The 23,248-nt window shown below is 47.2% G+C and overlaps 1 protein-coding gene across 1 annotated transcript in view; it reads right to left on the bottom strand.

Moving 5' to 3' along the window:
• Positions 1-23,248, bottom strand: part of PRELID3A (PRELI domain containing 3A) — a 273,033-nt gene that overhangs the window by 164,274 nt on the left and 85,511 nt on the right. The window contains exon 2 of the mRNA XM_078685696.1: positions 5,927-6,095. Within this exon, the coding sequence (XP_078541822.1) occupies positions 5,927-6,095 (169 nt within the window). The remainder of the gene's footprint in view (positions 1-5,926; positions 6,096-23,248) is intronic.

The following is a 23,248-nucleotide window of genomic DNA, read 5'->3' as shown; positions in this document are numbered from 1 at the left end:
GAAGGGCACACAAAACGAGTGGAACAGAGGGCAGAAGGGCACACAAAACTAGGGAAAAAACGAGTGGAACAGAGGGCAGAAAGGCACAAAAAACGAGTGGAACGGAGGGCAGAAGGGCACACAAAACGAGTGAAACGGAGGGGAGAAAGGCACAAAAAACGAGTGGAACGGGGGGCAGTAGGGCACACAAAATGAGTGAAACGCAGGGCAGAAGGGCACACAAAACGAGTGGAATAGAGGGCAGAAGGGCACTAAGAAACGAGTGGAACAGAGGGCAGAAGGGCACACAAAACGAGTGGAACGGAGGGCAGAAGGGCACACAAAACGAGTGGAACAGAGGGCAGAAGGGCACACAAAACGAGGGAAAAAACGAGTGAAACAGAGGGCAGAAAGGCACAAAAAACGAGTGGAACGGAGGGCAGAAGGGCACACAAAACGAGTGGAACGGAGGGCAGAAAGGCACAAAAAACGAGGGAAAAACGAGTGGCCACAGAGGACAGAAAGACACAAATAATGAGTGGAACAGAGGGCAGAAAGGCACAAAAAAACGAGTGGAACAGAAGGCAGAGGGGCTCAAAAAACGAGGGGAAAACGAGTGGAAAAGAGGGCAGAAAGGCACAAAAACGAGTGGAACAGAGGGCAGAAGGGCACTAAAAAACGAGTGGAACAGAGGGCAGAAGGGCACTAAAAAACGAGTGGAACAGAGTTCAAAAAGGCACAAAAAACAAGTGGAACAGAGGGCAGAAAGGCACATTAAACAAGTGGAACAGAGGGCAGAAAGGCACCAAAAACGAGTGAACAGAGGGCAGTAAGGCACCAACAAACAAGTGGAAAAGAGGGCAGAAGGGCACTAAAAAATGAGGGGGAAACGAGTGGAACAGAGGGCAGAAAGGCACAAAAAACAAGTGGAACAGAGGGCAGAAGGGCACTAAAAAACGAGTGGAACAGAGGGCAGAAAGGCACAAAAAACGAGTGGAACAGAGGGCAGAAGGGCACTAAAAACGAGTGGAACAGAGGGCAGAAAGGCACAAAAAACGAGTGGGACAGAGGGCAGAAAGGTACAAAAAACGAGTGACGAGTGGAAGAGGGCAGAAGGTCACTAAAAAACGAGTGGAACAGAGGGCAAAAAGGCACAAAAAACTAATGGAACAGAGGGCAGAAGGGCACTAAAAACGAGTGGAACAGAGGGCAGAAAGGCACAAAAAACAAGTTGAACTGATGGCAGAAGGGCGCTAAAAAACGAGTGGAACAGAGAGCAGAAAGGCACTAATAAACGAGTGGAACAGAGGGCAGAAGGCCCAAAAAACGAGGGGAAAACAAGTGACAGAGGGCAGAAAGGCACAAAAAAACGAGTGGAACAGAGGGCAGAAGGGCACTAAAAACGAGTGGAACAGAGGGCAGAAGGGCACACAAAATGAGTGGAACGGAGGGCAGAAAGGCACACAAAACGAGTGGAACGGAGGGCAGAAGGGCACACAAAACGAGTGGAACAGAGGGCAGAAGGGCACACATAACTAGGGAAAAAAACGAGTGGAACAGAGGGCAGAAAGGCACAAAAAAACGAGTGGAACGGAGGGCAGAAGGGCACACAAAACGATTGAAACGGAGGGCAGAAAGGCACAAAAAACGAGTGGAACGGGGGCAGAAGGGCACACAAAACGAGTAAACGGAGGGCAGAAGGGCACACAAAACGAGTGGAACAGAGGGCAGAAGGGCACTAAGAAACGAGTGGAACAGAGGGCAGAAGGGCACACAAAACGAGTGGAACGGAGGGCAGAAGGGCACACAAAATGAGGGAAAAAACGAGTGGAACCTGTATTTCCCGGCCCTTCCGTTACCCAACGCCACCTGGCTCCCGATAACTGGGGAGACTGTGGTGCGACAAACGTTGACTAAGTTCCACATGACTTCTGTCGGGGACTTATTCCCGGACGGCCATGCATTCTCACTGACAGAAGATCTCCGTTTTACGGAGAGGACGTTCATGGACTCATTTGTTCTAACCTGACTGCGCTCCCTGCTGCGCGCCTCATTCTCCTCGTACCCCCTCCCTCCAGACGAGATGACGCCCCTCACTTTTATCATACAGCACTCGTCGGGCGCACATTTAGTCTCTAAATTATATCAGATATGCAGCGACCTCCTCCCCTCTAGAGACCAGGCAGTGCGTGCTGCTTGGGAGACAGACTTGGGGTACACCATCTCGGATGCTCAATGGCAGTGGTGCTGTAAGGCGACCAAAACGTCTCTATCAATAGCAAACACAAACTTTTAAATTTTAAATTTTTGCGTAGGCTGTACTTCACACCAGCGCGACTACACAGGATTGATCCATCACGATCTCACGCCTGTCCCAAATGCGGTGGACCATTTGCAGATTTCGCTCACCTTTCATGGACCTGCCCAAAGCTGCATGAATATTGGTCCCAAATACACAACACACTCAGTGTAATGCTGCATCTAACCCTGGCCCCTATCCCGGAGATTGCTCTCCTGGGGTACGTGGCTGACTTTCCAAAGGCTGTGCGCAGACTGGCGGCACTGTGCTTTCTGCTAGCCAAACGGGAAGTTGCACTAAGATGGTGCGACCGACGTCCCCCGTTGCACAGCTCCTGGCTCCGGAGCATTGCACAGTGCAATCTTAACAGCACCGAATACTCCGACATGGTCCCCGCCACATCCAGGCCTGTTGACATTTGGGGCCCATACCGCGCATATATCGCACACACCATTGCCAAAAATCAACCCACTCCTACACATCCGGTGGTCCCCGAGGGCATCGGTTGAGGGATGCGGGTACACCCTGATATTGTACATTTGAACAATGCTTACTTTGTGAGATTTCCCGGGCCTCCCCATTCTCGTGGTACTGGGGAAATAAATATTGTACGTGTGTTGGTGGGTATATTGAGAGATACTGTTACCTTCAGTGTTGATATGGAAATGTTGCCCTTCTGTGGACCTCTACCCCTATTTTTGACCAAGCACCTGGAGTATGTTCGTACGATGATATGCATAATATTTGTGACTGGAATGACACCTTATGACTCATCATTGTATACTGCATGTGTGTACCTTTCTTTAATTTTGTATTTCTTTTGGAAAATAATAAATACATTTAAAAAAAAAAGAAAAAAAAAAAAAAAAAACCGAGTGGAACAGAGGGCAGAAAGGCACAAAAAACGAGTGGAACAGAGGGCAGAAAGGCACAAAAAACGAGTGGAACGGAGGGCAGAAGGGCACACAAAACGAGTGGAACAGAGGGCAGAAAGGCACAAAAAACGAGGGAAAAACGAGTGGCCAAAGAGGGCAGAAAGGCACAAAAAACGAGGGAAAAACAAGTGGAACAGAGGGCAGAAAGGCACAAATAACGAGTGGAACAGAAGGCAGAAAGGCACAAAAAACGAGTGGAACAGAGGGCAGAAAGGCACAAAAAACGAGGGGAAAATGAGTGGAACAAAGTGCAGACGGACACAAAAAACGAATGGCACAGAGGCAAAATACAGAATACAGAAATATAGGGGCAGCTAAGAACAGAAGGCAGAACGGGCAGAGAGGCACGGGGGCAGCGAGGGGAACAGAAGAGAAAACGGCCAGAGACACGGGGTAGCGAGGGGTACAGAAGGAAAGACCGGGCAGAGAGAGCACGGGGACAACGAGGGGAACAGAGGGAAGAAAAAGGGGCACGGACCATGTACAGGCAGCGGGGGAAGACAGACAACAGCAGTCACAGACACAACAATGAAAATACAGGCAATACAATAAAAGCAATAAAACGTTGAAAGGCACATGTGTATAGGTTACCGTTACTTGGCAGGCAGGTAAAAATAAATGCAGCCAGGATCAACAGTAGGATTTTTGTGCTGCTGTCTGATTGCTCACTTTCCACAAGCCCTTAGGTACCACTAAATAATACACTGCTGTATGCATACATGTCCATGCCAATAGACCCAATTCAGGCGATCTCCCTCTTGAAATTGCCTCTGCTTCAAAAGGCATTTTTAAAAAGAAATTTAAATTGTACAAATTGCTTGGGGGTCCCTGGCTTTCAGTAGTGATTCAGTGGAGGTCCTCAGGAGTCAAAAGTTTGGGAACCACTGCTCTACCGGACACAGAGAAAAAGGCCACACTACTGAGTCACAAAAAGTTGATACACTGCCAAACCTGTTTTACTTTATTCACCCACAGCATAGACAGTATTTCTACACCCATTATGAAGGCATGTTCTGCGCACCCATCAAAGTCACAGAACAGTTTCCATACCTCGCATTACCAGAAACAGGCCTAGGCCTCTGGGCACACACCCGATCAGTGCGATGCCAGGGCCAAAATACCACTTTTACATAGAGTTGGACACTCAGATAAGGGGTATACGATTATTTAGCAAGCTGGGGCATTCCTGTAGTAACACGTGGACATTGTTAATTTGTAGTGACATACCTGCATTACAAACCTACTGCTCCTGCTACTGACAGGCACTGCAGAATCAACATGCCTGTGACACAAACACTGCTATTCCGTTGGACTACTGACATGTAGGCACCAGAGATTAACTGCCCGAAATTCACAGGCACAGCCAATCTAAACCACTGGTGACCCACATGCACTGTTAGCAACACAACACATGATATGAGACAGAGTCACTGTCGATTCATTAAGCCTGCAACACACAGGATCTGAAAACCCATTCTTCTTGCAGCATGCTCAATAAACTGCTGGTCAATTCATTCTGTGACACGGCGCCTCCTTACCCATTACAACTCAGGGGTGCAACTATCACTACTGTTGTAAGCTCAGTGGCACTGGGACGCTGATGTGTGATGGATCGACTGTATTATAAAACATAACTGCAATTAGTTGGTCCATTTTCCATATTTGCTTTGGGGCACATAGTATTCTTGCCATTGCACTGCTCTTGAGAGTTAAGAGCTAAAGGAGAGTGCTTCAGAATCAATGTTAGGGTCCAAGGTGTGGTGGTCCGAGGCCACCTGTGGCAAACAACTTCAAATGTCACAACTGAGTAAATGCCCAGGACCGGTCAAACTCACATTCCTTCAAAAAAGAGATTAAAGTAAATATGTATTCTGCAAATTTACTTGTTATTGGATACCTCAAAACAGAGCGTAAAGGCACAAGCCACATATTGTTTTAAAATGATATTGTTGATCATAATGTGGACAACTACATCATTACAAGAAGCAATTTTGGCATTCACCAGGTTTCCATCGAGATTCCATTGGGAAGTACATAAATCCTAAACTTTGTTTGCATTCTTTCTGTAGCAGAGAACACCGTACATGACAAATGTATTCCCTATTAAAAATGTAAATTTTCCCTTTTAAATTCTCACTGAGAAAAATAGATTTCAATGTTGAGAACGCCCTTCCCCTACACCCCTGTCAAATGTCAGGATGATCCGTTCCCTTTCTACCCTGGATGGAGAGTTGTACCAGCCCTGTGCTGTAGTAAATCCATAGCAACTTTACGAGTGGTTTGATCGTGCTTGGGGAAACTTCCACATTTGTGGACATTGACAAACTAGCATTCTTCAATTATTGAGGGCATTCTCAAACTTTCAAGACCAACCACATATTGAAAGACCCATTTTCCCACCCCCTTTAGTGGATTTAAGACTGTGGAGATATCCACACTCGTGGTGGAGATATGTGCTCCCGTAAACGGGCCAGTATCTGCCAGAAATCCTTCAGTGAATTCTTTGCAGATGCAGAAAGGGTACATTTAGCAACAAGCTTAAGTGTATGACCAAACTTACCTTTGTGACTAGCTGCCACAGATGCTAAAAACAATAAAGTATTGTTACGGCTTGTATACCCCAAATATGCTTTTCCACATGTAGCAGAGCACGAAAGATGTCTTCTTATTAGTCGAATCTGGAAAGGATGTTAACCATCACAACAGCACATACCGCTCTGACAAGGCTTGGCAGTCCCCACTCTGTGCTGAGGAGCCGATGGCTGTGCAACCTGCCACGGTTATCCAGGGATCTGTCCAGAACGTCCACGCCTACCACACAGGGGTTGATGGGATTGGGATACTTCCTCATTGCAGCCTTGATTACCGTCTCCCAGGGATGGCTGAAAGAAAAAGAAAAGAGGTATAATGCATATTTGGCTTTCAGCACGTTCTTGTTATGATAAATAGATTATAACATCCGTGCAGGGAAATAAACAGAAATGTACACAAAGGCCATAAGAATGATTAAATCCCAGTCTTAGAGGTATTTAGTCCTCAAATAGACTAACAAGAAGAGATTGGACAGAAGACAGAATTATTTTGGGATCAGAACTGTGTTCAGCACTGTGCCAATGATAATCAAATGTTGGCTTCCTTGGTGTCAGTCTGCTCTGTACTTCATTGGCTTGCTCTCATTTGGGTATAAACACGAGTCACTTAACCGTGGCTTGCTTAATAAAACATCTTACAGTACTGCTTTGTATGCTGGATGTTTGACAAACATTTACTTGAATAGGATGGGTTGAGAAATAGTTGAATGGTTTTAGAGATGTCTTTTTACATACCTTATGTCCTTTAAAATATTGCTTTCACTTCTTTGATGGGTTTCATAGCTAGGCAGGGGGGTACATATGCAATGATGCTTTACTGACTATTAAATGCCCACTCTGTAATTATAAACCAATCTCCTGCTACCATAGACTATAACTCAAGAAGAGGGCATTCAACTACCAGTACAGCCCTCTGCAGAACGTTTATAATACTATTGAGCATTCCACCCATTGAGGGCAGACTTTTCTTAATAAAAAGGGAGAGGTACAGAACGAGAAATATTGGAATGTTGGAGCAGAAAGCTTACACAATCCACTTTTGCCCTCTGCCAAGCCATTGTTTACAAACAGGCGGGAGAAGGAACCTTGTATTTTTACAGGAAGCCTTGTGGGAACAGGATTGCCTGATGTCAGGCAGGTGCAGTGTGACTGACAAGGGTCAAGAGCGTCTTCGCTGTGGGAGATGCAGAGAGTCTGTTTGCAGACTTGGTCAATAGAGTGTCACCTGTAAAACACAAGGGGGCATATTTAAGAAATTTGTGGCGTTGGCCAGCTCTGCAAGTCACTTTGATGCGCTGGCCTGTGTCACTGGAAAAGGGCAGGAATGCGCCGTATTTATACAACACAGCACATTCCTATCCTTTCTTCTTGCGCCGTTTTGGCAGCCTAGAGCCAACACAGGCACCCTTGCACGATGGTGAAAGAGTGCCTGTCTTGTAGTAGGCAGGATTGCTTTTGTGCAAGAAGGGGCACCTCCAACATAAATCTTTGACTGACTCTATAGAATTATTCACCTGGTTGTCTTTAAGTTATTTAAAAAACTTTCCTTACTGCTAGTTAGGAAAATCTGCATAATTTACTTAGTTGAACATCAAAATTACTTTTTGCCCTGGTCTCCACATTCTGTGTCTGTGGTAAATGTATTTTAAAGAGACTTGTTAGTAACGAAAGAGGGAGTTTAAGGAGATTTCTCAGTAGTCAAAGAGGGAGGGTATTCACCAGTGTTTTACACATAAAGTATATATGTGCACTCTGGGTAGGAGAAAGCACAGTTTTCGACCGCATTTGCCCAGATCCAAATCACCAGTTTCTCTTTGGGAAGGACACAGTGCAAGGTCGGTTGCACATATAGCATTTAAAGTAGAGGACGTGGGTTTCACATATCATTTCAACAACTGCTAGGCAACTCAGCAACATAACCCTGGCCAGTGTCCAGTGACACGACGGTCAGCATTCAGCATTGCGATGAGACAGCACTTAGTGGCACTGCCCCACCAGCTTGCACCATCATCCCTCTTACAACCAGCAGGGCCGAAAGGTGGGAGGAATGCAAATCACACCAGCAGATCTTTTTTTTTATAAGAGCTAAACTAAACCACAGCAAGAAACAGCTTACATATTTTACATTCCGAAGAATAAGTGTTTCTAGATTACAATCAGATGCTTTCAAGAGGAATGCACTGAAGTAAGTAAGCAACACCAGCAAGACACAAATAAGCATTGTACCGGAACAATAGTCTGCAATCATCCACAAGGCCTGAAGTCAAGCTTACCATTAAAGACAACACACACAAGATACACATTTACACAGCCAAAACTCATATGACAAACACAACAACTACAAACTGGCAGCAGCATTTAAGCACAATTAAGGATCTACATGTTTAGAAGCGCTATCAGCATCAGAAACCAGGAGTCAAAACAAAAAGGTTCCCATAATTAGAAGTCCAGCACTTGCACTATGCAGTTTGTATTTATTTTGCATTTTATTTGCAAGCAGAGCGTTCAAACAGTAATGCGGTTCAGAGGTTGTATCACATTACTTCGGAAAATAGCAGAGGAGGGGACCACAACACTGTGCCCAGGACGTAATGAGTGAGGAATTAGAAGATCACACCAGCGGGTGCCTCGAACATCGTCCATTAAAGATCATGGAAGAACTCGATGCAAGAGACATCAATGCTAGGAGGAAGGGTTTAGGAAGGAAATGCTCAGGTTGCGGGGAGTAGGTTTGAGGGCTACTTACAAGGTGCTCCTGTAAGGGGCAGATCACAGGTTAGGAAGAGTGGGAGGGTGTTCCAGAAATGTGACACCAGCAGAAAAACAATCTTAATCTTGAGTTCTCCAGAGTGAAAGGCAGGGGAGCTAAGCAAATACAGAATTCTGTGAATGGACTGGGGCAGTGAGATGGGCAGCACACACTAAGTAGGACGACGCGATGGTTGAATAGAGCCATATTTAAAAAAAAAGCATGCCAAGGGCTTTGGGCAAGCTGCAAAGCAGTCTGTTCCAACCAGGCGCAAGTGCTGTTAGGAAGGTTGAGGAGGGGGTTTGTAACAACACATAGGACAATTTCAGTGACTGCATGATATTCTGGTTGATTTAAAATGTGGATCAAGAATGAGACAGCAGGCAGAGCTTTAAACCAGTGATGACAGAAGAAAGAAAATGACAGATGCACCAACAAAATGATCATTAAATATAAAAATAAATTGACTATATTTTGAAACAGACTAAAGTGACAGACACGTTTGGGGCTGCAATCTAACCAGTTGTAAAATAAAACCTGACGAAACGCTTTCCGGCAATCCCCGCAGCGCGCTCTTTTCTTAACTCCTAGAGGATAGTAACAGTCCCTCTCTGCAGACAGTAGACAGAAGATGCCAGGAGTCTATTTTAGTGCTATCAGGAATATACAGCCTGATTCATGAAAAAGGGAATCTGCGATTCTCAAATAGCGATTAACAGCGAATCGCAATTTGAAAAGCGCAGATCGGCATTCATCATAGTTTGCGAGAAAAAAAAGCAAATCGCTCCCGGCCGCAAAAAGCGTTAGCGACTTACAAAAATCGCAGAAAATTCGCAATTACCCTCAAAATCCGTGCCGCTTTAGCGATATCGCTATTAGCGAGATCGCTATTTGCGCGATCGAAAAATACGATCTCGCTAGTAGCGAGATCACTAAAACGGGAAGTCGCTTTTCGAGCACAGTGATGACATCACAACCAGGAAGCAGGCAGTTCCCACCCCCATTCAGTACTGTTAGACTGATCTCGAGGCTGCAGCTGAACTGAGCTCCTACCAGGACACCTCCAAACCTGCTAATCCCACCCATTAGTGACTGCAGCAATGTCAGAGGAGCCAGCACCAGGGCCCAGTGACCCCGGGCGCAAGAGGAAGCTAAAGTTCTCCGAACAGGAGTTGGAGCACCTCATCGAGGGAGTGGTTGAGAACCACTCCAAACTATTTGGGAAGGACTCCAGGAGGGTGCCGGAGGTGGAGAGACGTCGTATCTGGCTTGGGATAGCTGCTAAAGTGAACGCTGTGGGCGTGACACACAGGTCACTGGATGAGCTGAAGAAGCGGTGGTACGACCTCCGAGGTCGTGCCAAGGAGAGGGTGGCAGAGAGGCTGGGCGAGACCCAGGCTACTGGGGGCGGAGATCCAACAGTCCCTCCCAACACCCCCATGGAGGACCGCGTGGAGGACACTCTGGAGCCAGAGGCGTGCATAGGGGTCGTCAATCTGGACTCATCCCGACCCAGCCAAGACAGCCAAGGTAAGTGGCATGCGACTGCGACCCTGTCCCCTAACAATGGCCATGGCCTTATAGCCTCCCATATTCATCCCAAGTCATGCAAACCATGCACATTAGGTCATGCCCAAAAGCATTGTGGGACATGTAGTCTGCCCACAATGTACAAGAGCCCCAATGCAGCCTCACATGTCCCAAAGCACGCAATGCCAAAGCCAGGCAGGGAATGTCATCCAGCATGCATGTAGCAACTGCACGTGTGACAGATACATGCAATTAATGTACGTCCCATTCCCCCCACAGGTGGCGCAGACAACAGCAGCGACAGCGACAGGCTGTTCATTGATGATGCACGAGAGGATGCCGAGGAGGTGCCAACACCGACACTTCCTGCACCATCAGGCGCTGCACCTCTCCCCGCAGCCAGGGCTACACCAACTGTGCCAGCACCATCCGGCGCAGCACTTCTCCCCGCAGCCAGGGCCACACCAACTGCGCCAGCAACATCCGGCGCAGCACCTCTCCCCACAGCCAGGGCAAGACCAACTGCGCCAGCACCATCCGGCCCAGCACCTCACCCCGCAGCCAGGGCAAGACCAACTGCGCCAGCACCAACCGGCGCAGCACCTTTGACAACCACAACTCCACCACCAGCTGGACCATCTACATCTGGTGCAGCTACTCTGGTGACAGTGCGCACACCCACTGTGGGCAGCCAGCAGAGCAGGCATGGCAGGGATCGCCAGCAGAATACAGCACGCAGCGGCAGGAGGGGGATGGCTGTGCACGTGCCAGGCCTGAGCATTGAGCGGCACATGCTACGCATACACCAACTGCAGGCACGACGGCAAGGGGCTATTCAGCTGCAGCTAAACAAAATTGGCCGCAATGTGGGTGTGAATATTGAGGGCATTATGACAGCCCTGGAGGCAAACACTGCTGCGCTCATATCGCAGCGCAACTCCACCCGCCGCCGCCACCGGCAGCTTCTTGCGCGGCTGTCAGCCTACACCCGCTCAAACTATATAATCGGGAATGCCACCTCCCAGCTATCACGACGGTCCCTGGTGCAGCAGCAGCAGCTGATCCAATGCGTTGAGGATGTTGGACGAGTGTTGGAGCAGGTCACCACTGCCGTGCTGGCACTCCATCCTAATGGGCCAGGCAATGGGGGGGGGGGGACGACACCAGTGAGGGCACCTCTAGTGTCAGCAGCCTGTCTGCCTCACTGGTTGGCGTGTTACGCCGCAGCACCAGGCCTACTGCAGGGACACGTGCCGTCCCAGAGCAAGAGCCAGAGAGGCGTTTGGGTGCAGCGCGCCGGAGGCGCAATTGAGTTACATGTACATTGGCTGGGACATGCTGCTGATACAAGCATGTCCAGTGTTTTGTTAGGAGCAGTATGGCGCAATACTGCTAGCATTTGATGAATGGAGACATAACATTATTATTGTGCATTTAACAATAATATTTATTCCTGCATCATACATCTGCCTCCTGTCATTATTTCCATTGGCATGCAATAGTGATTTGTTGGGTGAGGGGGGTGGGTGCATTAGAAACTGTTCATTGTGATATGGTTGCGGCGTCTGTGTCCTTCAGCTGGGTTCTCCCCGCGTGCATGACGCACATGTGCAGGTGTCCGGTCGTCCCCTTCCGACTCACTGCCAGAGATCTCTACAGGTATCCTGCGCTTGGTAGCAATGTTGTGTAGTATTGCACACACAGTCACAATGCGGCAGCACACATCAGGACTGTAGTACATGGCCCCACTGGTCTTGTGCAGTATGCGGAATCTGCTTTTCAGTAGCCCAAATGTCCGCTCAATGCAATTCCTTGTGCGTATGTGTGCTACATTTTAACGCCGTTGCTGTGGTGTTGCAGGGTTGAGGTATGGGGTGAGGAGGTATTCACGGAGGGCGTAGCCACTGTCACCTGCATAAGAGGAGCAGAGGGTGAGTGCCTGTGCAGCGAAGATACTACATCACAGTGTGACATTGTGGGGCAAGTGTACTTACCAAGTAGGTGTCCTTCACCAAAGTCTCCCCTGGCCAGTCGTGTGTGGAGGCCGCAGTGCCGGAAAATAAAGGAGTCATGTGTACTCCCCGGGTACTGTGCCACAATGTCCGGTATGTATGTCTTCGCATTGCAGACCATCTGGATGTTGAGGGAGTGGTAGGACTTGCGATTGCGGTACATGTACTCCGTTGCAGCTGGTGGGCAGATGTGGATGTGAGTACAGTCAATGCATCCTATCACATGTGGGAACTGCGCAACATTGTAGAATTGCTGCTTGGTCAAATCCAAATCCTGTTGGCTGGTGGGAAATTTGTTGTGCTGGTGTAGCTGGGTCAGCATTGCGTCAAGGAAACTCCGTAGGCAGCGGGACATGGTGGGCTGGGATATCCCCCCAGCAGCCGCAACTATCCCCTGGAAGCTCCCGGAGGCCAGGAGGTGCAGGCTACACAATACCTGGAAATGTGTAGGCACGGCATTTGTCCGCCTTGTTGGGTGCTGCATCAGGGGGTCAAGGTCCTGTATTAGTTTGATAATCTTTGCCCCATTCAGGCGGTACTTTGCATATATTTGCTCTCTGGTTTGGCCCAGCAGGGTGACCTGCTGGCGGAATATCCTCTCCTGGATTCTGCGTCTCCTCCGGGCTGCTCGCTGTAGCCTTCGCCGCCTGACCACCATGTACAGTCCTGGCATTGTGAGACTCCTAATGCTGCTGCTGCATCTCCTTATATGTGTTTGGTCAGGCCTGCACCTGTTACTGATTGGGCAACGGCTTTTTGAAAAAAAAAATTCCATGGCTTTGATGGTTACCACCTGCTTTGGGTTGTCCTTAATTTGCGTCTCGCAAACAGCGATTTTGGGGTTTTCCGCTATTTGCGCATTTTCATGAATACCGATAGCGATTGTATAGCGATTTCGCTATTTTATTCCGATTCGCTAATGCTCTCCTGCCGGGATTCTGTGTTTCTTTTAGCGAATTCGCTATTCAGTGATGAATGCCGATTTTTTGAATTGCGCTCGCAATAGCTTTTTCGCAGCTATTGCGAGCGCAATTTCGCTTCATGAATCAGGCTGATAGTGGCTAATTCTAAGGCAGCTGATATTTCCAAGTGAAGATGCTCTATCAAGGGGAGTTCAGTTTCTAGGCCACCCTATTAATATTCAAGACCCTTTATTAACACAAGATGATTTAGAAGTATCATTCTACGGGTCTCCAGTTTTGCTAGTCATATAAGTCTCAACTAAAGAGGCAGCCTTTTCACGTGTCTTGGACAATGGTTCTTATCAACTATCAGTACATTCCTCTTCTCAGGTTTCTAAAGAAGCTAATATATTCTGTTTTGAAGTCACTGGTAAGTCTCTATGTGACCCAGGAAGATCATATATGTTCTCATATGTTGCTCCTTTAGTCTCCTGTTGCACACACAAATGAGCATCAAGCTGCTCTAAAAGAAGCTAATAAGTAGAAGTAGATAAAATGGTTTCTTCTTATTTCCCGAGAGCTGGGGTAGCCATGGGAACACAAATTACGTTGAGCTCCCAAGTTATTCCTACTAATAATTGTAGCCACATGTTTGCTGACTCCTCAACTGTGCTGCCAAGACAAAAGAACAAAACCGCTACATGCTAATTGAGATCTCGTGTAGAGCTGAAACTGAACAAGTAAAATATATACATATCCATTGCGCAGCTAGGGAAAGGGTGATTCCCAAGAACGAATCTGACAGTCCCGAGAAAGAACAGACAAGTTCCATTGTTAATTCAACTCAGGATATTCATCTTTTAACTGAGAATAGAAAAATACTACCAAAATGAATAAACTGCTTAAAAACATGAAATCGTTAAGAATAAATTGAGTATGCAAATAAAAAAGTAACAAATATTAATAATAAAGGAAGGAGAAAGGAGTCCAATATGATAGTGTTCTGCATAAAATTTAAATAATCCTGCACTCATCAATGTCAAGCATAGATCTTTAAACTGGGGGCGGGCCCTCTGGGTGGCTGAATTGATCTTGTGGGTGGTGGAGGGGAGTGCCAGGCAAAAGTAGAGGGGGCATCGTGCTGAAAACAGTGCTGTGTTTTTAGTGAAAAACCAGAGTGGCAGCGACACACCCTGTAATAGGGCATCAGTATCATCTTGTGCCACTTATGTTCTGGCTGGGGGAAGGTGTGGGAGGAGGGTCCATATAACCCCCACATTTCTGATAGAGGATCACAAAGTGAATACCTTTACACTTTAGGGCGACTAGCCTGCCCATAGCATGTTGGCAATCATATATCAGGGATAGCAATATAACCATAATTTTTGAATTGTTAAATATATTTAGAGCTGCTAATTGTATAGAATGTTGACGATTGTTCATAGTATGCGCACAACGTGACATTACCTCCTCCCCAAATTCCTTCACCTTACCGCCCGCTACGCCCAATAAATCTCAGAAACAGGGTCTGTTGTCCATTCCTTCACCTTACCGCCCGCTACGCCCAATAAATCTCAGAAACAGGGTCTGTTGTCCATGGCGTAGCCTTTTATTCACATTAATCTGGGCAATTTACCACAGAACATTACCAAAGAAAGATGCACCTGTTCATTCTGGGTGCTCCCAGTGATTTATTTATTTTTTGGACCAAAAAAGGGTGTGTGGAATTAAAAAATGTTTTAATTCTTTTTGTTAAGTTCAGGGCATAATAACAAAGTCATACAATTAGAGAAATTGCTGCTGTTAGATCGATACAGATTCCATTGGCTTATGCACGTCATCAATACAGTTAATACAATGAATAAACCATATGATAATACAAACCCCCTGCGCCCCCCACCACTCCCCTCAGTCTGAACCCCCATCGGTCGCTGACATAGGTGGATCACAAATATATCCTCTATCCTTATTCCAAGGTCTCCAAATTCTCCCCCATTTTTTGGGGCATCCACGGTTAACATACGCCTTCTCTGCCACCAAGGCCCCATCCATATCTTTGCACCAATCATGGAGCACCGGTAAACAACCTGAACCCCACAATCTGGCTATAATGCGTTTGGCAAACATCATCCCGAGGGTTGCCCAATCCTGTGCTGCATGGTTGAGATCAATGGGCTCCCATATGTTTAATAGACATCTTTGGGTTCTGGTACCATTGAGTCTTCCCCTACTTGAGATATAGTTTTCATTACCGCTGTCCAGTATGGCAAATTCTGCGGACATTGCCACATGGTGTGGTAGAACGTAGATTCATATAGGGATCGCCATGAGTGAGACGACACGGACGCCATAGATAAGGGCACGCTAGATGCGCAGTTAGTGCTTCCCCCCCCCCCAGCGACATTCACATGCCAAGAGCGCTGGATGAGTGGCGTTCCTAGAACAGTGGGGACTGCCACCTCCCCAGCTGCCCAGAAACCTGACCACTGCACACACCACGTGTCCGATACGCTACCCGGTGGACCGGATAGATGTCCACCTACAGACGCAACGACGAACAGACCTGTCACAATGTCTTACTGATCGCCCTTCACGGCGTCGCTCCCTTAGATGCACTCTCCCTCCCCACACCCCCCCCCCCCTCCCAAACACCCACCCCCGTTTAACTGTTCTGGACTCTTGCCTCCCATACATAGTTTCTAAACCAGGAGGCACACACGAACAACGACTCAGACAAGAGGACTAATGTGGGCCTCATCTCTCCAGCTAACTGATAGGCTATAAAGCTACCCGCGCGAGCCACCATACAATGAAGGGATGAGATGTGAGGCTCTGCTGTCCATTAGTGGGTGGAGTACCTCGTGGCAAAGGTAGACCGCACACGAACTTCAATTGCATCCACACTATTGACACGCAGCTAAGGTCTACACGCGATCTTTCTGGGTTCGGAAACACAACTGTTGATATGTTCTTTGGTGATACAACCGACGAAATGGGACACACCGATGAGAAATGTCCAGTTTACAGAGTTGAAATGTTTTTCTTATACTTAATGAAACAAGACGTCCTTTAAAGACACATTGTACATAGGAGCGCCCATAACGCGAAGATTACCATTACTGACCTGCAATGTCTGGCAGCCGATGTGTGACAGCATACTTGTCGCTTGCGCTTCTTTATCCTTCACATGCATCCTCAAGTTGCGGCCGGCCCTAAGGGTTGTAGGCTCCGCTATATGTACTGCACTGTGGAATATTAATAAACGTCTTACAAAAAAAAAAAATGGTGTGGTAGAACGTACCCTCCTCCATGCAGTCCCGCAAGCACGGATGCATAGCACTCCCTATTTTATGGAGGGTCACCCTGGTGTAGTAAGTGCATTGTAGTATCTTAAGTTGTACCAGTCTCAATCGTAATGGTATTGCTACTTCGCGTGGGGATGAAAGTGCCGCTTGCCAATCTGTATCATCAAGGTCCCCTAAGTCGGAGGACCACTTTTGCCGTAGCGTTTGCATTGGGTAAGGCAAATTGTTAACGAGTTTACGGTAGGTGAGAGAGGTAGCCTTTTGTCCATGTAGTCGGTCAACCTATGCTCCAGGGGAGAGGCCTCCGGTAGTGCGGTGTCGGTTGGTATAACTGCCGTGAGTGCGTGCCTGATCTGCATGTATCCAAATATTTCAGAGGGTGCCAGTTCGTAGTGTTCCTGTAGGTGATCAAAAGTGGTCATCTCACCCTTAATTCATAAGTCGCCCACCGTAGAGATGCCTATAGCATCCCACTTATGGAAACCTTTACTATTTCTAAGTTGTCCAAGTCGTTGTGTGTCCCAAAGTGGAGTGAGCTGTGTAATGAACTCATGCCATCCTAATTTTGTAAGTGCCGAGTACCAAATTTTGTATGTGCTGTTGGTCCGATTAGCGGGATTGACCGCTTTTTGGTGTATGATGCTTTCATAATGCCTCCATCCCCCAACCCATATCTGTCCGCTGTGAACACGGCGTCTGTTTGTGGGGCATGCATCCATTGATTAATTTTTTCAACTGCGGTGCCCAGTAGTATAATTGTACGTTTGGGAGAGCTATACCTCCATCATACCACCCTCTGACCAGTTTGTCCATGGCAATGCGTGCCAGTTTGTTCCGCCATAGTAAACTGGAGACTTCTGCCGCTATTGCTTTAAAATAACTGGATGGCACGGGAAACTGAGTATTTTCAAAAGCATAGAGGAACCGTGGAAATGCCATCGTTTTAAAAAGTGCAGTTTTCCCAAGCAATGTCAGTGACAGGGAGTGCCAATGTGTCGTGTCACTTCTAAGACGTTCCAGGAGGGTCATGAGATTTTGGTGTGATGTGGATACCTAAATATTTAAAACTTCCCTCTGTGATCTGCAGATTACAACCTTTAGGGAGTTGTGGTGGTGGGCCATAAAGCACAAATATGATTGATTTGGACCAGTCAATGGTATAACCAGAGACCCAACCATAAATGTCACAGATATTTAGGAGCACCAAAATGGATCTCCTGGGAGATGTCATATACAATAAAAAGTCATCGGTATACAGAGAGATGTGGTCTTCCCAACCTGCCGCCTACTTGAGCCCTCGGATAGTAGGCTCCATCTAATGCATGAGGTCAGTGGCTCCAGAACAAGGGCAAACAGTAATGGGTAGAGGGGACAGCTCTGACGTGTTCCACGTCCTAGCAGAAAGTCCTCCGATATGTGACCATTTGCTGTGACATGAGCCAAAGGTTTCGAGTACAGCAAGTGCACCCATGCACAGCATTTGGGGCCGAAGTCCAAATGTTTCAAAACCGCGAAGATGAAGGGCCACTCCACCATATCAAACGTCATACGGGTGTCTAGTGAGAGAATAACAGCCGGTTCCTGGATGTATAGTATACGGGCCATCACTCAATGCAAGCGTCTCAGATTAAGGGCCGTTTTCTTCCAGGCATAAAGCCAGATTGATCCGGGTGTATTAGGGCAGTGAGGTGGGGGGTTAATCTTATCGTGAGGAGTTTAGAAAGGATTTTGGCTTCCGGGTGAATCAATGATATTGGGCGGTACGAGGTACATTCCTCTGGAGGATTTCCCAGTTTAGGAATGGTCACTATGGTGTCCATACGTTGATCCTGTGGGAGCTTCCCCGCTTCCAGACTCTCGAGATACATATTTAAGAGATATGGGGTGATTGTACCAGCTGTCTTTTTATAGAGTTCGATGGGGATACTGTTATGCCCTACCTCCTTCCCTGATTGTATAGTCCCGATAGCTAACTGTAATTCATCCGTCGTGAGGTCAGCCTCAAGCTGAGGGCCGCCTCGGGCGTTAGTTTGGGCATATTAATATCTTTAATAAAAGCCTGTGCTTCTTCAACCGTTGTGGTTGATGATGACGTATAGACCTGCTGAAAGTATTCGGGTAGTTTATTTACTATTCCCTGCGGGTCCGTTACGGGCTCGCCATACTCTGCTCGTATTTGCGCAATCCACCTATTTGCCCGCTCTTTTTTATCGAGCCAGGGCAGAAGTTTTCCCGCCTTATCTCAAATTTCATATACCTTATGGTGCATGGCCCGCAATCTGGACCTAGTCCTCTCTTTCAGATATTCTCAACACTCCTGCTGCTTAAGATGCAGGGATTGGGCCACTCCCGTCGTTAGTTCTTGAGTATGGTGGTCCTCAGCTTTTTGTAATTCTGACTCAATGGTCTCCAACTCTTTCTGCTTTTCGCGTTTATGACCTGCAATGGAGGCAATGGCTTGGCCACGAATAACAGTTTTGTAGGCCTCCCAGAGGGTGTTCGGGGACGGGACTGGTGAGACATTTTCTTGGAAATAGTGTTGTGTTGCATTAGTGATGTCTTTGAGAATTTTAGGGTTATGTAAATACCCGGGGTGTATGGGATAAATGTGACGACTAATCTTGTGCTGATATGCGTACGTTGCAAAGAAAAAGAAAATTGGAAAAAGGAGGAATGAATAACGAAATATTAAACAAATAGGGGACTACAGATTCTCCTATCTCGGTGGCCTTAGTCCACTATTCTAATACTGTCCATTTTAATAACCATCACTATACAAAGAGGATGTGATTACATATTTTATTTACTGTAATCACAAACGGTTATTTTCCGTAGATTTTTTGTCTTTCTTTATTAAATTTATACACTATACACCATTATACATACATATGTACACAAATATATACAACAATATAAACACAAAACAAAACATCAATTTGTACACAAAACAAATCACAGATAATTTCTTCTTCACCCAACAAAAATACTGCTTAGTGTCCTCCTATACAATCTAGAAGGTACACATAGAGGTAGTCAGACACAAATGGTTCCAAGAGTAATTACACAGAACCTGAAAAAATGTGTCAAATGGTTATGAATTCCAAAACATTTTAACATAAAGACTCCTCTGTAGTGAAAGTGTCGACGCGGTCGCGTTTCGGCCTTCCAACAAATCTGGCCTCCTCAGGACAGGGTGATAAAGAACCTAAAAAAAGATATAACACCAAATATACTACATGTAAACTAAACTGTCAAATTCTCTGTGCCCCATACCACCTGAATCCAAATCGTCACCAAATCAAACCGCATGTGGGTATACCAGTGCCAAAGCATGTGTCAAAACCAATATCCAGCATCTCAAAACGAAAAACGCCCAAAGGATTTATCCCAAGATTTGTACAAAAGCAATAAAAAGAGAAAAAAGAGGTTACAGTCCCATCACCTCAATAATAGCTGCATGCTAAGTGGGCCCCAAGGCAAGGGAAAGGAAAAATAACATATATAGGATCCAGAGAGAGCCCAAGCACTCCGTGAGGGTATCACCAACCCGGCATTCAGACCAGCCAAAGTGCAGAAAACAAGCGAATCAAGATTAAACACTTACTCCTGGAGCCAATCCAATGGCACCCTACGTAAGGACTCACAGTAGTGAGAGAATCTACCATAAACAAAAACACAAGCAGGTCGGCAAGCTATTAGTAAAACAAAGCACATATGCCCCCTGAAGCCCCACACCGCACACCCTTATCCCCAAATATCATACCTTAATGAGCAGCTTGCTCCGTTTTGTTCCAAATCCACAAAGTAGGGGGGGGGAGAGGAGGTGGGGAGCCCTTGCGGGAATCCTGCTCCACAATCACAATATCCCTCAATGACTAACTGTAAACAAAGAAACACACAAACACTCCTAAATTCAAAAGATATACATATCCAAACTGACGCAAATAGAACTCAATACAGAGCGAGCATGGTACATATCCTAATTAAAAGACCACGCATTACGAAGACGCTGCCTCACCTTCACTCAATATAGCTCCAATCTCTTACTCCACAACGAACGGGCGCCATGTGTACGTTAGCAATATTGGCGAGTGATCCGAAATTCCCCTGGGTAGGGTCTCAATGTCTACTATATTATGTAAACTATCCCCTGACGTTAGCAAGTAGTCTATCCTTGAGAGGCTATTATGTACCCCAGAGTGAAAGGTAAATTGCTGTGTCGAGGGGTGACGGTATCTCCAAGCATCCATGAGACCAAGTGCTTCTATTAATCCCGCAAGGCGGGAGAGTCCATTACTCTAAGCTTTAAGGGGATGTCGATCCAAGGCCCCGCAAATAGTGGCATTGAAGTCCCCCCGATTAAAAATTTCCCCTCTGGAAGGGCGAGCAAAACATCACTGAGTACTGGGAGGGCCACTGCGTGGAGTGCCGGAGGGATATATACTGACACTATACTAAAGGACCGTCCCTCCCATTGACATGTGATAGCCGCAAAGCGGCCCTGCTCATCTGTCCATGTCCGGTTGACTATCAGCGGAAATTGCTTCCTCACTAAAATACCTACTCCCCGTGACCCAGAGGAGAACTCAGAGTGCACTACCATTTTGAAACTCCACCGCTCCATAGCTTTACATGATGAGCCCGTCAAATGTGTTTCTTGGAGTAGGGCCACCGCAGATGCACAGCGTTTCAAATATTGTAGAACCAGCCCTCTTTTAATCTTATCACCCAGCCCTTGGACATTCCACGTAACCAGCATCAGAGGAGTAAGTGGGGACAGGTGGGGGGCTGGTGACTCAGGTTTCTGCTGAGCCTGTACCATAGTTCCTGACATAGTCTACACGTGCAATAATGGAGATGCATCGACAGTATCTCAGATGATCAATGCATAAGTAAAAATGTTTAGCCACTGCCCTTGTAAAAACTACAACCAATAAATTACAAAAAACAATGAACAGCCCCCCCCCACCCTCCCTCCTCCCTGCCTCCCTGCTTGACGGACTTAAAACTACCCGCCACCCCAACTGTGCAGAGTGCTTAGTGTCCTTTCCTGATACCATAACGTGGGGGGAGAGTGATCGACCCTGAAGACCTCCCCTACATCTTCGTAAGTTGCGGCTGCGTCCTCCTCCATGATTTAACAAGCAAGTTGTGGTCTTGGTAGGTATTGAGTCACCTCATGGGGTTGGTCGTGTCCCTTGAGCTGTTTACATGAACTCTTCTTCACCGCGCTGGTGGCTTGATATTATTGTTCTAATTTCAACCGATCCATTCGATAAGTCATTACATTTCGTCAGTCCCTCAGAGTCGGGCCGCCTCTACATCTACATCGTGTTCACTATCTTCCCTTCGTGTTCAATGATGTATCCCGTCACATTCTTTTTTCTCCGGTCCTTCTCTCAGTTCAGTCCTACCACGTTGTCCATTGCCTCCTCCAGAGCGATCCGATCGTGAGACCCAGCGCCGGCCCTCTAGCCATTCCTGGGCGTCCTCAGGTGCCAGAAAAAAACATGCTTTACCTTTCGGCCTCCACCCTTAGCTTTACGGGAAACAGCCATGAGTACTTGATTCCACATTCTCATGGTGTTTTTTTGATGTCGAGGAAACCACGGCGTTGCTTCGTGACTGCTGCAGTGTAGTCCGGGAAAATGGTAATCGTACTGTTGTCGAGATGCAATGGAGGAGCGGCGCGTGCATCTTGTAATATCACATCTCTGTAGTTAAAAATACGGGCCACGATGGGTCGTGGAGGGTCCCCCAGTCTCAGTTTACTTCCGGGGACCCGATGTGCCCTTTCCACGGAAAAATAATTGGAGAGGCCCCGTGGTTGGAGATGATTTGTAATGAGATCTTCAACAAAGAGGTCGAAGGCTGGGCCACCTGTCTGTTCTGGCACGCCTATGATGCGGATGTTGTTTCGCCTCAATCAACCTTCTTGGTCTTCAAGTTTAGCAGCCAACAGGTTGTTATCCATCATGAGCTGGTGTACTTGTTTCTTGAGGGTGGCGGTGTCACTCATCAGGGTTGTTGCTGTGGTTTCCACCTCCGATACTCTGGTGGACATTTTGTTGAAGTCTGCTCGGATCAATGAAAGTTACACTGAAAGGGTCCCAATACAAGAGTCCAGGGACGTGTGCACGTTATTCAGTGTAGTCATAATGTCCTGTAACGTGATTTCATGTGCTTCTATGGCCTTTGCGGTTGGTGCAGACGCAGTGTCCTGGCCCATGGGGTCGGACTGTGATTTAGTGTAGACATATTTTTCGAGCTTCGCCTGGTTCGGGCCCTTTAGATTTTTAGTGCTCATCTTGGCGGTGAGGACGGTTGCACGTGATGGTTAGGGTCAGGGGTGGTACTCTCCGCCGCCTGCCAGTGGGCTATTGTGACCCACGTGGCCTGTCGGGTTTTGCACCTCTTCCCCGCCGGTTTTACGTTTCCTCACTTACTTTAGGAATATCAGCAAGGGTCATTGTCTGTGCATCCGCTCGGGGGGGTGTTCTTTATTCTTCTGATTAGAGAGAAAGTGCCAGCGTCAGTGATGCCCTTCCTTCCTGCCAATATGGTGCCGTTAATATTATTGTGCCACACCCTGCCGATGTGTAGTGCCCGTACTCTTACCCCTGAGCAACCGGACTGTGTACGTTCTCTGGGGGTACACTCCTCACTCACATACCTGCACCAATTGCTGCTCTATGGAATCCACGATGATTGCCCAGAACTGGTGCGGGCTTCGTAGGGGCTCCGAGCGCCACTTATACCATCTTAGTAGTCCTCGTGCAGGCGTGGGTGCCCCCCAGGTAAGCGCTCTGCTGTCTGACGAGCGTCGTACAGTCCCGAATAGTAACTGTTGTGGAGCCTTTCCTGTCCACCCTCATCCGGCTTCACACCGCGATCTGCCTTGCCTTGGTCGTCAAACCGCTGTGGGTGTCGCGGCCAGCTCTGTTTT

The sequence above is a fragment of the Lissotriton helveticus genome, chromosome 4_1 (assembly GCF_964261635.1).
Source record: "Lissotriton helveticus chromosome 4_1, aLisHel1.1, whole genome shotgun sequence".
In the NCBI taxonomy this organism is placed as follows: Eukaryota; Metazoa; Chordata; class Amphibia; order Caudata; family Salamandridae; genus Lissotriton; species Lissotriton helveticus.
The sequence above is the reverse complement of the archived record's forward strand: the minus strand, read 5'-3'. Positions and strand labels throughout refer to the sequence as shown.